The sequence below is a fragment of the Eubalaena glacialis genome, chromosome 10, assembly GCF_028564815.1.
Source record: "Eubalaena glacialis isolate mEubGla1 chromosome 10, mEubGla1.1.hap2.+ XY, whole genome shotgun sequence".
Lineage (NCBI taxonomy): Eukaryota > Metazoa > Chordata > Mammalia > Artiodactyla > Balaenidae > Eubalaena > Eubalaena glacialis.
In genome coordinates, this window is record NC_083725.1 from 83,488,711 (window position 1) to 83,505,970 (window position 17,260).

General features: G+C 38.0%; 1 protein-coding gene across 1 annotated transcript in view; it reads left to right on the forward strand.

Annotated features, from left to right (window-relative positions):
- The first annotated feature begins 2,635 nt into the window (after positions 1-2,635).
- LOC133099446 (L-lactate dehydrogenase C chain) overlaps positions 2,636-17,260 on the forward strand; it is a 46,923-nt gene continuing 32,298 nt past the window's right edge. The window contains exons 1-4 of the mRNA XM_061203117.1: positions 2,636-2,658; positions 2,937-3,071; positions 8,705-8,822; positions 15,277-15,450. Of these exons, the coding sequence (XP_061059100.1) occupies positions 2,946-3,071; positions 8,705-8,822; positions 15,277-15,450 (418 nt within the window). The 5' untranslated portion in view covers positions 2,636-2,658; positions 2,937-2,945. The remainder of the gene's footprint in view (positions 2,659-2,936; positions 3,072-8,704; positions 8,823-15,276; positions 15,451-17,260) is intronic.

The following is a 17,260-nucleotide window of genomic DNA, read 5'->3' on the forward strand; positions in this document are numbered from 1 at the left end:
TACCCTACAGTTCACACAGGTAACATTCTATACATGAATGTAAAAAACATTATTTGCCAACTGAACATAAGCAGTGGTACTTTGCCACTACAGGGGGACAGAAATTTTTAGGAACCTTTACTCTCTGGAGGCAGTAACATAATGGTACTTAACAATTTTAAACCAAATAGTTCTGGTGGTTGTCTACTCAAAAATCTTCTTTAGATTTCCCTCAAAATATTTCTATAACTGTGACCTTCTCCAGGCCTAAAAACCATACTTATAGAGGTTAACTAGAACAACTTTATGGTCATCACTCCTCCAGGATATTTTTTCCAAAGTTTCCTTCTTGAGAGCTAGATAAGGGAAAGAATTATGTTTTTGTTTTTTTTAATGTGTCTCAAATGTAGAAGGACAAGACTAACCTACATAGGCTTGACAATTAGCTGTTATAATAGGATTTGCTTTCCTATAGGCTTTGAAAAAAATAACAGCCTTAAGATATAATTTACATAGCACAAAATTCACCCTTTTAAAGTGTACAATTCTGTGGATTCATATAGTTGTGCAGCTATTACCACTATCTAAGAACTTTTTAATTACCCCCAAAGAGATGTGCAATTATTCCTATAGCCTTTTGTAGACTTTGATGCATCTTCAGTCTTTAAAAAAAAAAAGTGTTTACCCTTACTTCATATTATTTCATACAATAAATTAGCCAGTATCAACGTGACAAAAAATGCTTAACAGATTTATTAAACTAATCGTTCATGAATTTTCAGATTTAATCTTACAAAGCTTCCTTACTTTCTGGTACATTATGTGTTCCATGTTCACCCTGCTCCTTCCTGCGCCAGGCAAGGGTAGGCCAACTCTGCTAGGAGCCCTGATTGTTTTTACTGTTATATGATCTCATTTTAGTCTTAATAACCTTGGGAAGTGGATTAAGCAGGACTTAGACTCATCTCACACAAGTTGCCAGTTAGTGGAGGAAGCAAAGGGGACGTTCAGAACATGTGCCTTGGGCAGGTATGAATGAAGAGCCTCTTCACCTAGAGCAGGAGTTTGGTCACTACTAAAATGACACCCCTCTTTTGGCCTGAGGCAGGTGTAGAGCTTGAATCTGGAGGTCATCCAGGTCAGCTGTGTCTCGCTCACAGCCCTGTGGTAAATGAGGTACAAGGGCCAGGAGCTGCTGTGGAAGGAAGCACACAAGCAAGTGGTAGTACAGGACCAATAGTCACTGCCACTCCTGTGAACCCCTTGCTTGGGGCTGGTAGTAGGTTGTGAAAAGCACCATAAGAGAAACAGGAGAGATATAGGGAGCTGATGGTAGTTGAGACATTAGTCAAGGAAAGCTAGAGGAAGTGCCATTTATGTTCGAAACTGAAAATGAGGAATCAACTTTGAGAGGGGCTGGGGAAGAACTTTCCAGATATATGGAACAGGAAAAAGCTGTCCAAAAGCTGGAGGGAAGTGTGGTGAGTGTCTTGAGATGAAGTTGGAGGGACAGAAGGTGGCCAAGTCTTGAATGTCTCTTAGGTTGTGCTAAAAACTGGTTAAGTGTAATGGAAAGCCATTGAAGGGTTTTAAGCAGCCTCATTGCATGATCTAACCCACATTAAAAACAAACTACTGGCTTTGATACAGAAAATAGATTATCCTTTAGATTCGGAAAAGGATTCAAATGCAAGTGATGACAAAAGATGACAGAGGAGGTTGTGTCCACTTCTGTGGGTTACAAATAAATCCTTGGCATAAATTAAAATCACCCTTAGAAGACTAGACATGCCCTTTCCTTCTCATTACTACCCTCTGTTCTCTCAAGAGAAATTCAAACTTTATTTCACCACTCAGTCCTGAAGTTATAGAACTTAACCATAATTTTTAAAATTCCTGCAAATAAATGCTCGGACAAGGGCATGTAAGTGCATTGAAAAGTTTGTTTCTGAAACTCAGGCTGATCATTCCCAAGTCTGCTCTTTCCTTAAATTCCTTTTCGTCCTCGGGGCCCAGGTCCCTTCAGCATGCCCTCTTATAGAGAGGTAAGTTAGGTCGGTTCAGGCCTTGAGCTCTGCCACATATGTCCCAAGATAGCTGCCCATCTTCAATCTCACCTCCAATAGCTACTATCAATTCAGATTTGGAAGCACTGTCCTCAGGATGCTGGTTTTAGCTGGTCCGCTGGAGATTATGGGGCACTCCCAGGAGAGTTCTTTCCCACGACGGCTTTGAGCCTGGCCCCTTGCCCACCACGTGGTAGTCTGGCCTCCAAAAAGCTTCGCCCTAAAATCAATCCGAAGCCTAGGCCGGCTGAAGGAAATGAAACAACACGCCAACATCCCTCTCTTGCACACTCTTCAAGACCGTCTAGAATTCCACCTACCGGTATTAGGAGAACACAACCACAGACGGCCACGGAACCCCCTCAGGCCAGAGGACAAGCCTGAGCCAATGCGCCTGCGCCCGGGCTGGCCGGGGGGCGGAGCTTGCGTGCTGACGGAGGAGAGCCATGCGTGGGAGCGTGCTTGCGTAACGGTTGAGGGAGTAACTGTCGCTGGGTTTCACGCTTCAACGGACTTGGCAGTCTTTTTTTCCTGGTGTAATTTTAAAAAGCAACGTAACGGCCGTGCGTTGCGCATTCGGGCTGTCTGTACTGTTGCGCCACGCTAAGCATTTGTGAGTGACTGGGACTGGAGCGAAAATGGTGGCTGGGGGCAGGGAGAACCTTTAAAAACCTGTTGGTTCCCCAATCCCTAATACGGATAGATAGACTGGCTCGTGTTCCACCCCTCGACCAGGAATTTTTTTTTTTGGCTTCTCCCTACTCCTGGCTCCAAAATTCTGCAAACTCAAGAGGTAGTTCCTTAGATGTTCAGTGTGTTAGTACATCGGTAGGTATGAGAGTGATTAATTCAGGGACTTTGATTCCACTGAAATTGCATTATCCCTATCAGGTTCTCAAAATGTCAACTGTCAAGGAGCAGCTTATTGAGAATCTAATTGAGGAAGATAAAGTCTCCCAGAGTAAGATCACCATTGTTGGAACTGGTGCTGTAGGCATGGCTTGTGCTATTTGTATCTTATTGAAGGTAAGTGATAAGCCTGTACTGTGGCTGAAAATAAGTAAGCACTTATAGGTCTTGTAGATGATGATGAGTGCAGGGTTGCAGGGTTAATCCCTTGGAGCAAATAAGTATCATCTGATTTTTACACAATTTAAGAAACATTTATTTGGAGTTTACCATCTGTTAGGCATTGCCAGACTATTTAAATTTATTCCTAGGAGACACACTGATTATATTATTTTGTTAATAGTATAACATTTTCTGTTAGAGTGATTCAGTACTTTGCCTTCCTTGAAGAGTAATGGGTGAAAATCATATTTCCCAATGGCTTATACTTTAAAAAAATTTTTTTAAATTATATAAGCATTACATTCTCATTATAAAATAAAAAGTACCAAATTTGATAAAATAACAATGGAAGTCCTTTAATTTTCCTTTCTATTTCCAGAATATCTTTTCATGTGCTTGTTGGCCATTTGTATAGCTTTGGAGAAATGTATGTTTCAAATCTTTTGCCCATTTTTCTTTTTCTTTTTTATTATTATTTAGTTAGTTTTGGCTGCACTGGGTCTTCGTTGCTGCGTGCGGGCTTTCTCTAGTTGTGGCGAGTGGGGGCTGCTCTTCATTGTGGTGTGTGGGCTTCTCATTGTGGTGCACGGGCTTCTCGTTGCGGTGGCTTCTCTTGTTGCAGAGCACGGGCCCTAGGCGCGTGGGCTTCAGTAATTACAGCACACGGGCTCAGTAGTTGTGGCTTGCAGGCTCTACAGCGCTGGCTCAGTAGTTATGGCACACGGGCTTGGTTGCTCCGCAGAATGTGGGATCTTCTCGGACCAGGGATCGAACCCGTGTCCCCTGCATTGGCAGGCGGATTCTGAACCACTGCACCACCAGGGAAGTCCTTTTGCCCATTTTTAAATTGGCTTGTTTTTTTGTTTTTGAGTTGTAGGAGTACTTTTTATATTCTAAATATTAACTGCTTATCAGGTAAATGATTTTCAAATATTTTCACCCAGTCCTTGGGTTTCCTTTTCGCTCTGTTGTTGTGTCCTTTGATGCACAGAAGTTTTAAATTTTAATGTAGTTCAATTTATCTGTTTTTACTTTTGTTGCCTGTGCTTTTGGTGTCATATCCAAAAATCATTGCCAAATCCAATGTCATGAAGCTTTCCCTCTATCTTTTCTTGTAAGAGTTTTATAGTTTTGGGTCTTACATTTAGGTCTTTGATCCATTTTTAGTTAATTTTGTCTATGGTATAATGTAAACAGTCCAACCTTATTCTTTTTCATGTAAATATCCAGTTATCCCATTTGTTGAAAATGCTGTCCTTTCCCTATTGAATGATCTTGGCACTCTTGTCAAAAAATATCTGACCATATATGTGAGAGGTTTTTTTCCCCCTGGGTTCTCTGTTCTATTCCATTGGTCTGCATGTCTCTTTATGTTAGTACCACACTGTTTTGATTACTGTAGCTTTGTAATAAGTATTGAAATCAGGAAGTTTGAGACCTCCAGCTTTGTTCCTTTTCAAGATTGTTTTGGCTGTGCAGAGTCTCTTGAGATTCCATATGAATTTTAGAATGGATTTTTCTATTTCTTAAAAAAAATGCCATTGGGATTTTGTTAGGGGTTGCATTAGATCTGTAGATTGTTTTGAGCAGTAGTGATATATTAACAATACTAAATCTTCCAATCCATGAACATGGGATATCTCTTTATTTGTGTCTTCTTTAATTTGTTTCAGCAGTTTTGTAGTTTCCATCGTTAAGCTTTTCACCTTGCTAAGTCTTTTAAAGGTATTATTTAATCTTTATAACAACCTTAGGAGGTAGGTACTGTTATCTCCATTTATAAACGAAAATACTGAAGCACAGATGTTGAATAGCTTGCTCATGGTCAAATGGCTAGTAGGTGAAAAGGCCAGAATTCAAAACTTGGCAATCTGGACACATATTCTGTACTCTTAAAAGCTATACTACATTATTTAGACAATCTTTAGAAACCTGCATAGGGAGATGATGAGAAGAAGCAAAGCCAGTTAAGTTCCAGAACCTCAGAAAGGCTCAGGAGTTGGAAGTATCAGTTACAAGACGGAGCTAAGGGATGGGACTAAAAACAGGAAGATTGGGCTTCCCTGGTGGCACAGTGGTTCAGAATCCGCCTGCCAATGCAGGGGACATGGGTTCGAGACCTGGTCAGGGAAGATCCCACATGCTGCGGAGCAACTAATCCAGTGCGCCACAACTACTGAGCCTGCGCTCTAGATCCCGTGAGCCACAACTACTGAGCCAGTGAGCCACAACTACTGAAGCCTGCGCCTAGAGCCTGTGCTCTGCAACAAGAGAAGCCACCGCAATGAGAAGCCTGGGCACCACAACGAAGAGTAGCCCCCACTCTCTGCAACTAGAGAAAGCCCGCGCCCAGCAATCAAGACACAATGCAACCAAAAATAAATTTATTTAAAAAAAAAAAAGAAATAGCAGGATTAGTTGAAAGTTTATATGATGAGAGGGAAAACCACCAGGTTCTTTCTGCACATTAATCAGCAGGCAACCACCTCTCACATCCCAGCAGACAAGGGGAAGGAGTTTATTCTTTGGAGAAGTTTAACTAGACAGGCTCTGCACTCAAGATAATCAAAGACAGTAGAGGACAAACATCCTATTGAAAGCAGTAGAATTCATTGAACGTCTACATGTTCGACAGTGAGGCAAGAATCTTCTTACTCCCTCTGGGCTGCTAGATAGCAGACTGTCAGACAAAGATGGAATATAGAAAAGAGATGAAATTTGAGGGGCAGTCAGGAGGTCCAGTAGTTGATTGACATTTCAGTAAGAAATAAGAGAGGGAAGAAGATTATTCAAGAGATAAAAGGACATGAGTTTGTAGATATGAAGAATTCACTGAGGGCTCAGCACAATGAATCAATAAAAGCCTACTCCAAGGAATATTATCATGAAATTTCAGAAATCAAATTGTACGAGAAGGTCAGTTGTTAGAGCCCATTTATTTTCTACTAGAATCCATTGTACCCTGGCAAATGCCCAAATGAAGGAGAGTAGTTCAGGACCTTGTCTTCAAGTCACATTGATGTAAATTGTGGGATAAATGGAAAGTGATGAAAGATATTAAAATATTCATATTCATATAGTCCACTGATGTGAAGGGACATAAGGGCTGTAATGAATACCATGACACCTGCATATTTCATGAAAGGTGGACTTTAAAGGTTTTTTTCAGGACATGTAAAGTTTTTAGGAGTGGATAGCAGTACAACCTACTTCCTTGTCCTGTACAGAGCAAAGTGCCCATAGCAGTTTTCCTTAGATTAATTTTTTTTTCTATCTCTCTACCTTACTATGGTTACTCAGGACCTCCCTAGAGAAAAGATCCTGGGATACTCTTAACTATTCCTTTAGATTCTGGTAGGCTTAACAATCCCAGGCTCTCTATTTGGAATTGTATTTGAGAAATGACTCACATAGATATAGTTAATTCTTAAAAAACAAATAAACAAAAACTTTTAGGGATTATTTGAGCTCCGTCTTTGACAGTCAAGACAAATGGGGATGGAAGGATTCCCTTGAGAGAATTTTCTGGTAACCTGTTGAGAAGGGAGATAAATCAAGTTGGAAATATAATTTAAAAGCAGGCTGTGTTGGTTATTAACTTACTGGCACTCAGTTTCAAATTCAACTTTGTATACTCTGCTTTGTGATGCTGGTGCTGGATCTCTGCATAATTATTTTCTCCTTTGCCAGTTGGCATCTTGTTAGGTTCTGCCAATAGGGAACACTAGAGGAAAGTTGGGAGGCAGGAGGAGAACCATGACCTGCTGCTTCCTGTTTGCTTATTGTTCTGTTCACTGTCATCCCAGCTGTATCCCTTTGTCCCAAAGGTAGCAGTTGGTTCTAACCTCCACTTTCGTTTGGAACCCCCAGCATTGACCTCATCTTGTCCGTTTAGTGGTATGAGCAGTAGGCAGATTTTGCCTCTTCCAGAGTCTGAGCCTAGCTCCATGAAGCACCTCCTTTAGACTCTCTGCTTCCTCAGCCTTAGGGGTGGTAGCTTCAAGCTGCAGTTACTATCTCTGGGTTACCATAAATGTTCCCCTTCTGTTCTTTCAGCCCTTCAACATCTGTCTAACCAGTTCCCTATACTAAATTCCTTCTGTTGAAATGCTTAGAGTGGTTTCTGTTTTTCTGTCCAGACCAGACAGATACACAGATGTAAAAATGGATCTGTAAGCATGATCTGGTTTTCTTATCAGTTAGCTGAAAAGTGATATATGATTCTTTTGGATGAAACTCCTTATCCTTATCCTATTCCTGATGTATGACACTTAATTTAGTAAATTTTAGAATTTACAATTTTCCAGAAAGGCCAGATGGTACCTGATGTGGGGGGTGGGGTGGGGAACAGTAGTAAATAGGGACTTTGATTCCTTTCCCTTACTGTTCACCTTTGGAATCTGGCCACTGGAATCTGAGGGAATACATTCCTTCTTCTTCTTCTTCTTCTTCTTCTTTTTTTTTTTGCCACATGGCATGTGGGATCTTAGTTAAACCCGTGCCCCCTGCAGCAAAAGCACAGAGTCTTAACCACTGGACCGCCAGGGAAGTCCCCTACATTCCTTCTATATCGTTCTATGTTCTGTTGCATGTGATGAAAACCCAATAAATTAGAGTATAGTGTAGTATACAGAGACTGTATATTGTTCATGTAACTGGAAAAATCTCAGTAGAGCTAGCTTCAGATATTACTAAATTCTGGAATTCAGACATATCAAGACACAGTCTCTGCATATCTTGGTTTATATTTCCTCTGTTGGCTTAATTCTTGGGCAGGGTCTTTGTATATGGTGGTAAAGATGGATATACAGTTTGTTCTTAGAGTCTTATATCATTAGAGCTTATGATTCCAAAGAAAAACAAGACTTCATTTCTCATCTTCCATTTTCTAACCTCATAGACATTGTGCTCATTTTTTATGCCTGGGCCATATACCCATTTGTGAACTAATTGCTGCAGCCAGAAGGAAGGATGGAATAATTGGTTGGGTCTGGTATATGCTTATCTACCCCTAGGTTGGAGGGCGGACGTTAATTGTAATATACTGAGCCACATGAAATGGTTTCCCACAGGTGGCTACCTTTATATTTTGGCCGTAAGCATTCATACTAAAAACAACTTCAACCAATTCAGAAATTAGGCATAAGGGTTAAATATAATAAAAGCCTTTGAAAGGATTTCATAACTTTTTATTCGTTTTATACTGTTACCTGAAGTGGAAGAAAACCAATTCTAAAAAACTTAACAATTACATGAAGGCAAAGCAATTAATAATTTTTGCTACATTCTGTTGTTTACCTTAACTTCTGGTCTCTCTAGGCACATTAAAAGACTTTTCTTGGCCATGCCTTGCAGCTTGCAGTTCCCCGACCAGCGATTGAGGGATTGAACCGGAGCCACAGCAGTGAAAGCTCAGAATCCTAACCACTAGGGCACCAGGGAACTCCCACAAAGACCATTATTTTTATACCACTTTTTCTGTTAAAAATGTAACACTCCTTTGATTATAAAATAACCACACAAAATTTTTTCTCTTTCTCCTAAAATTGAAATGGGAACATTTTATTCAGGACTTTCATGTATTTTAGGATTTGGCTGATGAGCTTGCCCTTGTTGATGTTGCAGTGGACAAACTGAAGGGAGAAACAATGGATCTTCAGCATGGCAGTCTTTTCTTTAATACTTCAAAGATTGTCTCTGGAAACGGTTAGTTTTATAAAGTTATTTTCAGAGCTTTAAAAAAAAGTAATGAAGTTTATCAAACTGTTGTCAATAAATATAAAATTAAAAAATAGCACTATTATAATTAGGACATATAGTTTAGAAGGTTAATTTTTTGAAGAAAAAGAACATTCCATTCTAATTGGAGAAAATTTGGTAAATACAAAAGAAGTATAAAGAAAATTTTAAATCTCGTCTGTTAATCGTTTTGTTTATTTATTTACTTTTTTCATTTGTTTTTTACACAACTGACATTATATTATATAAATGCTTTTTAAACTTGTCATTCAGTCTTATATATTTTCTCAAGGATATGCAGTCTTGAATAGTTTTGTAATATTACTGATACATTTATCTATATTCTTTAACCTGTTTTATTTATTTATTTATTTTTGGCTGTGTGGGGTTCGTTGCTGTGCGTGGGCTTTCTCTAGTTGCGACGAGCGGGGGCTACTCTTCGTTGCAGTGCACGGGCTTCTCATTGCAGTGGCTTGTTTTGTTGCGGAGCACGGGCTCTAGGCTCGCGGGCTTCAGTAGTTTTGGCACGCGGGCTCAATAGTTGTGGCTCGCGGGCTCTAGAGTGCAGGCTCAGTAGTTGTGGTGCGTGGGCTTAGTTGCTGCACAGCATGTGGGATCTTCCCGGACCAGGGCTCGAACCCGTGTCCCCTGCATTGGCAGGCGGATTCTTAACCACTGCGCCACCAAGGAAATCCCTAACCTGTTTTTTTGATGTGTGTTTTTAGAGGACCAGGTTTCAGGGTATAGTTTGAGGCTATAGAAGAGGAAATGAAGAGCTTAGCCCCATTAGCATTAGCATCATGTGTTGGCCAACTAAGAAGCCTTAGAGTATTAGGAAAAATAACTTTTATCATACACTGATGTATGTAGTGTGCTTTTTGGTAATGTGATTCAACAGATGTACTTTCTACTAGAATCCCTCTTATCTAACATGATTGGAACTGAAAGTGGTTACTTAATTTAAAAATGCCTGTTAGAAAGAACCATCATAAAATTTTATGTTGACCTAAAACATGTTAATGTACTTAGAACTTCATTTGCTGATTTTCTGATTGTAGGGCAAGGACTTTGAGTATGGCTCAGCTGATTGGAGTTTTGCAGTGTGTTTTTTATAGCACACCGGTAGTAATCATTTCTATTTCTTTAAAGTACTATAATTAATTTAAAGATACTCATGAAGCAGTCTAATCACAAGATTCTATTAAATTTTTATGGTTTTTCTCCATTTTTATTTCTCTCATACCTAAAAGGAAGATTTTTAAACAACTTCCTTTTAATATGTCTTTCTAAGGCATTCAACTTAATTTTCATAGTAACAGTCATTAAAAAAATTAATTATGAAATACTTCAGATATAAAAAGAGTTTTAAGTATAACAAACATCAGTGTATCCAACACCCAGCAAAAGAAATAAAACATTACCAATTCACTTGATACATTCTGTGTGTTACATCTATTCATATCTCAATCCTGAATGTCGTGTTTACCTTTACTATGTATTTCTTTCACCCTCATATTTTAGTGATTTACATCATATTATATAATTAATAGATATATCTGGCATAAATATATTTGGGTATAAGCGTGACAGATTCTTGATATGCAGCAACTCATGAGCAGAGGTATACAGATGTACTAGACAGAAGTCTTCTAGTTGAGAGTGTTCAGTGTGCCTTGGGTATCAGTATGTTTTACATCAGTTAATCTGTTGAGTTTATTGAGTGGAGTCAAGTTAAAAGAGCTACTCCTGTATTAAAATACTTTAAAAAATCATTCAGGGGCTTCCCTGGTGGCGCAGTGGTTGAGAATCTGCCTGCCAATGCAGGGGACACGGGTTTGAGCCCTGGTCTGGGAAGATCCCACATGCCGTGGAGCAACTAGGCCCGTGAGCCACAAATACTGAGCCTGCGCACCTGGAGCCTGTGCTCCGCAACAAGAGAGGCCGCGACAGTGAGAGGCCTGCGCACCGCGATGAAGAGTGGCCCTGGCTCGCCGCAACTAGAGAAAGCCCTTGCACAGAAACGAAGACCCAACACAGCCAAAAATAAATAAATAAATTAATTAATTTAAAAAATATATATTTAAAAATATTCAGTTTAAAAATTAAAAAAATCATTCAGCCTTTAATTTCTAGTCATATGGCAGGATAAGTACCTGAAGCAATCCTTTTAGTAAAGGGGAAGAAGTAAAATTATAAAAACATACTTTTTGATTTTACAAAAAAATCAAAAAGAAGATAAACAAATATAAGAAGAGGGACAATATATAGAACTAAATAAGAGTTTAGCAAGGATGCCAGACACAAAATTATTAACTCTTAATAATATTAACTCTTAATAATTATTAACTATTAATAATATTAACTATTATTAATTATTAAAAATCTATTCAAAAACAAGCAAAAAATTTTAAAGGTATTACTTATGTTATCAAATATAGCAAGTACCTAGGAATAAATCTAACAAGACATGTATAAGAGCTTTTATGCAGAAAATAATACAGCCTCATTGAAAGATGTTAAATATCTAAATAAATGAAGAGATGTGCCTTGTTCATAAAAGTCTCAATATTGTAAGATGTCTGTTCTTCCCATATTGATTATAGATTATATGCAATCACAGTCAAAACCCAAGTTTTATTGTTGTTGTTGTTATTGTTGTACATATTAAACTAAACCTAAAATTCATTCAGAAATTCAAGGTCCAAGAATAGACAAGACACTTTTTTAAAACATTGTTAAAAACACTTATTTTGATACAGTCTATCATAAATAAGTAAGTAGAGGTTCCACTCTGCCACAGATGCAGCTGTGCAGTGAGAACCCTGTGCCATCCAACTGGTAAATGTCTGAAAGAAGTTCCATCTCACCTCCCAGGCAGAGTGCACACCTTCCATGTTCTTCCTGTCCATTGATCGCTTCCAAATCCAGATGACCAAATACTCCTTTATCCCCAAAGCAGGTTCAAAACAGTAGGTTCAGGCATTCTTCTCAAATCCCAGGTAAATCTTGAAAGGAACAGAGCTCCAGTGGATGGCAAAGTGCCCACCCTTGAAGAGCTGCTGCAGCCTCTTTGCTCAGCTTCACCATGGCAACAGCCTGGGCTGCACAGTCAAGAATACTCTTGAAAAAGAACAAGGTGGTGAGAACTTGCTTTACCAGATATCAAGACTTATTACAAAGCTACACTAATTAAGTGCAGAGACAAACAAAAGATTGTTATATAACACTGATCATATTGTAGATCAATGCAGACTTATAAATTTTTTCTTATGGCAATAGTTGTTTTTATGGAAAGAAATAAAATTGAACCCTTTCCTTTTTTTAAAAAAAAAAAAATTTATTTATTTATTTATTTATTTATTTGGCTGCACTGGATCTTCGTTGCGGCATGCAGGATCTTTGTTGCGGCATGCAGGATCTTTAGTTGAGGCATGTGGGATCTAGTGCCCTGACCAGAGTTCGAACCTAGGCCCCCTGCATTGGGAGCGCAGAGTCTTAGCCACTGGACCACCAGGGAAGTCCCCTGAACTGTTTCTTGATAACACACACAATTCCAAATTGGTTAAAGACCAAAAATATGAAAGGCAAAACTTCAAAGCTTCTGTTTAGAAGATAACATAGAATATCTTTATGACCTCAGGATAGGGAAGAATTTATTAAACACAAGGACACAAAAAGCATGAACAGTAAAGGAAGGAGTATAAAGTTTAGTGTTTATGTTCTTAAAAAGGCACTGTAAAAGAGTGAAGAGACAAATCGTAAACTGAGAGAAAATATTTGCAGCATGAACAACTGGCAAAGGAATAGTGTTCAGACTAAAAGTACTTGTGTAATAAATAAGATAAATATACATAGCCCAATAGAAAAATAGGAAAAGACTTGAACATTTCACGAAAGAAGAAACTCGAATTGCCTGTAAATATAGGAAAAGACAATCTCATTAGTAACCAAGAAAATAAAAAGTATATCAATATACCATTGCACACCTATTAGATTGGCAAAAGTGTGATAATATTAAGTGTTTGTCAGGATGTGGAACAATAGGTTTTCTCATGCATGACATGTAGAAGTGTATTATAGTAAAACTACTTTTTTTTTTTAAGTTTGTCATTACCTGGTGAAGTTGAACATGAACATATCCCAAACCTAGAAATTGCACTCCTAGGTATATTCCCAAGAGAAAGTTGTGTACATGTGTACTAAGATACATGTACAAGGATGTATAGTGTTGTCATTTGTAATAGCCCCAAACTGGAAATAATTCATTGTATAACAATACTAAGTTGATCAATTTTGCACTGTAATATTACACAGCAATGAAAGTGAATGAACTACAGGGACACACATTAACATGGATAAATGTCAGATACATAATATTTATCTAAAGTAATACATACCTTATGATTCAAAACAGATAAAACTTAATATGTTATTTAAATATGAATAGGTAGTAAACCTTTTTAAGGTTTTAAGGTAATACGAGACCAGAATCTGTTATTGTGGATCTAATGATCAAGTTACGGGTATAAATACAACATAACCACAGGAAGATAACATAAAGCACTATAAACAAAGACTATCTGAGAATTATAGGCAGTAAGTGCTATAAAAATTCAGTGCAGTCAGAGTAGTATTTATGAATGATATAATTAGGGGATGCCTGGCAGAGGAATTGGTATTTAAGAAGCCTTTGCTCCAGACCACTATGGTTTGCTGTCTCTGGGAGGATTGAGTTATATTTAGAAAGGAAAATAAATAACAGGTAAGGAGATGATGGCATTAACAGAATCAGGGTACCTGGAAAATCTGAAATAAAAATAAGACACAAAGCTAGTAAGTTAACTTGCGGGCAGATTGTGAAAAGACTTGATATTTTACTCTGGTATACACTTTAATTGAATTTGTTGGACATAATATTTCAAATAGTTGATCTGAGCTATGGTGAGATGATTCTGGAGAAGTTGCAAGGTTTTTTGCCAGTTTATTCTCTAAAAGTCGAGGGGGGAGGAGGGAGAAAACGAGGGGCTGGGATAGAGAGTTACAGAGAGAGACACAGAGGTTGAGAGATTACTTTGGATTTCTGTTGTTAGATAAGACTTTATGGAAGATGATGTCAAGCAAGGTCTTTGAGCAAGAGTGAGTAGACTATGTATGCAGAGAGAGAAGAGAACTTCCTCCTGTAGATCTTTTATTTGATACAAGGGAAAGATAATCTCTTAGATTAATGTGAAACTTGCCAGCCTAAGAAATGAAATTCTCTAAGTTTGTCTTTCTAATTAAAATCTTTACTGGGGCAGGAAAACCATTCAAATGTTTATGGTTTATAAATTGGATTAGAAAGATATAAGAATGATCATAGAGATGCAATAGTATGTTTAAAATCAAGCAAATTTCCTTTTCAAAAGAGCATAAAAATAAGTTTTTTAAAAATGGAGATGGCATATAGAGATTTTAGCTAATTTAGTTTTTGACATCCAAATAGAAAATAACTTCTAAGTATATGATAGTTTTTAAAAAGGCCAGTGTGGGATAGTGAGCATTGTAACATATTGTCGTTGTTGTTTTTTTTTTAATTAATTTATTTTTTAAAATTTTTGGCTGCGTTGGGTCTTCGTTGCTGCGTGCGGGCTTTCTCTAGTTGCAGTGAGTGGGGGCTACTCTTTGTTGCAGTGCGTGGGCTTCTCATTGCGGTGGTTTCTCTTGTTGCGGGGCACAGGCTCTAGGTGCACAGGCCTCAGTAGTTGCGGCTCGCGGGTTCTAGAGCGCAGGCTCAGTAGTAGTTGTGGCGCATGGGCTTAGTTGCTCCGTGGCTTGTGGGATCTTCCCGGACCAGGGCTCGAACCCGTGTCCCCTGCATTGCCAGGCGGATTCTCAACCACTGTGCCACCAGGAAAGCCCCTGTCATTGGGTTTAATAGGTGAAACATTTTACAACTGGTCATCAGATTTAGAAGGTAATTAATTTTCTTGTGTGAATCAAGAACTTGTTTATGATCTCAGATACATAAACAAGTTATAATAATAATTTTAAGTAAATACATTCTCACTCTTCGAATCATGAAACACACATAAATTCTCAGAGTTCTAAGCTTCTGATTCATATGGTATTTCTAAAAATCCAGAGAGCTGACTTGCAGTGCCTCAGGCCTTAATAACAAATGAGAATGTGGGCTAAAAGCCATGGTAGGTTCTGTTATTATTTTTTTTTAAAAAAGCCATGTGAACATTGGTAAATCATAGTGACAAAATTTCCTTCAGATTATACAAGATAACATTACTATATGGAAAATCTGTTCATCTGCAAATGCCAGACATGAAGGTAGTACTTTAATACCATCATCATACAATAGACTTTTAAAGAATTAAGGCACAGTGATTATGGCAGTCTTGATCCAAATAGTTTCTTTTGTTTCCTTCTTTAGATTACAGTGTATCTGCAAACTCCAAATTAGTTATTGTCACAGCAGGTGCACGGCAGCAGGAAGGAGAAAGTCGCCTTGATCTAGTCCAACGTAATGTGAATATCATGAAATCAATCATTCCTGCCATAGTCCAAAATAGTCCTGACTGTAAGATGCTTATTGTTTCAAATCCAGGTGAGTCTCTTCTACTCCGTTTAACTGCATAAGGATGATATTTCCATACCATTCCTTTTTTTTCTTTTTAAAACAATGTCATTTAGGTAAATTTATGACAGTAAACCGCACCCATCCAAAATACACAATACTTTGTTTTTTTCCAGCTTTACTGATATATAATTGACATATAACATGTAAGTTTAATGCATATAACGTGGTTATTTGTGGTGGGAACACCACAAAAAAAATGAGAGAGAAGATTCACTAAGAGAAGATTTACTCTCTTAGCAACTTTCAAGTATATATATAAAATATAGTAGTGTTAACTATAGCCAACATTAGATCCTCAGAACTTATTCATCTTACATCTGGAAGTTTATATCCTTTGACCAACATCTCCCCATTCTCCTTTCCCCTAGCCTCTGGCAACCACCATTCTATTCTCTCTTTCTATGAGTCTGGCTTTTTTAGTTTCCACATATGTGACATCATACAGTATTTTTTTCTCTGTCAGACTTATTTCACTTAGCATAACGCCTTCAAGGTCCATCTATGTCACAAATGGCAAAATTTCCTTCTTTTTTGTAGCTGAATATTCCATTGTATATCTATGTACCACATCTTCTTTAGACATTCATCTGTAGATGGACATTGAGGTTGTTTTCGTATCTTGGTATTGTGAGTAATGCTGAAGTGAATATGGGAGTGTTGGTATCTCTTTGACATACTGATTTCATTTCCTGTGGATATATGCCCAAAAGTGGGATTGCTAGGTCATATGGTAGTTCTATTTTTAATTTTTTTGAGGAACCTCCATACTGTTTTCCATAGTGGCTGTACCAATTTACATTCCCACAGGCAGTGCACAAGCGTTCCCTTTTCTTCACATCCTCGCCAACATGTGTCCTCTTGGTGATAGCCATTCTAACAGGTGTCAGGTGATATCTCACTGTGGTTTTCATTTGTATTTCCCAGATGATTAGTGATGTTGAGCATCTTTTCACGCACCTGTTAACCATTTGTATGTTTTCTTTGGAAAAATGTCTATTTGGTTCCTCTGCCCATTTTTAAATCGGAATTTTTGGTATTGAGTTGTATGAGTTCCTTAGATGTTTTGAATATTAACCCCTTATAAGATACATAGTTTGCAAATATTTCCTCCCATTCTATAGGTTGCCTTTTCATTTTCTTGACTGTTTCTTTTTCTGTGCAGAAGCTTTTTTGTTTGATGTAGTCCCAGTTATTTATTTTGCTTTTGTTGCTTGTGCTTTTGGTCTCATATCCAAAAAAATAATTGCCAAGACCAATGTCAAGGAGTTTTTCCCCTACATTTTCTTCTAGGAGTTTTACACTTTCAGGCTTCTGTTTAAAGCTTTAATCCATTTTGAGTTAATTTTTGTGAGCAGCATAAGATAGGGGTCCAATTTCATTCCTCTGCATGTGATTATTGTTTCCCAACACCATTCATTGTAAAGACTGTATTTTTCCACTGAATATTCTTGGCTCCCTTGTCAAATATCCGTTGACAGTATCTGCAAGGGCTTATTTCTGGGCTCTCGATTCTGTTGCATTGGTCTATGTGTCTGTTTTTATGCCAGTACTATACTGGTTTGATTACTATGGCTTTGTAATACAGTTTGAAATCAGGAAGTGTGATGCCTCTACCTTTTTTCTTCTTTCTCAGGATTGCTTTGGCTATTTGGGGTCTTTTGTGGTCCCATATGAATTTTAGGATTGTTTTTTCTATTTCTGTGAAAAATGCCATTGGTATTTTAGATTGCATTGAATCTATGGAACGCTTTGGATAGTATGAACATTTTGACAATAT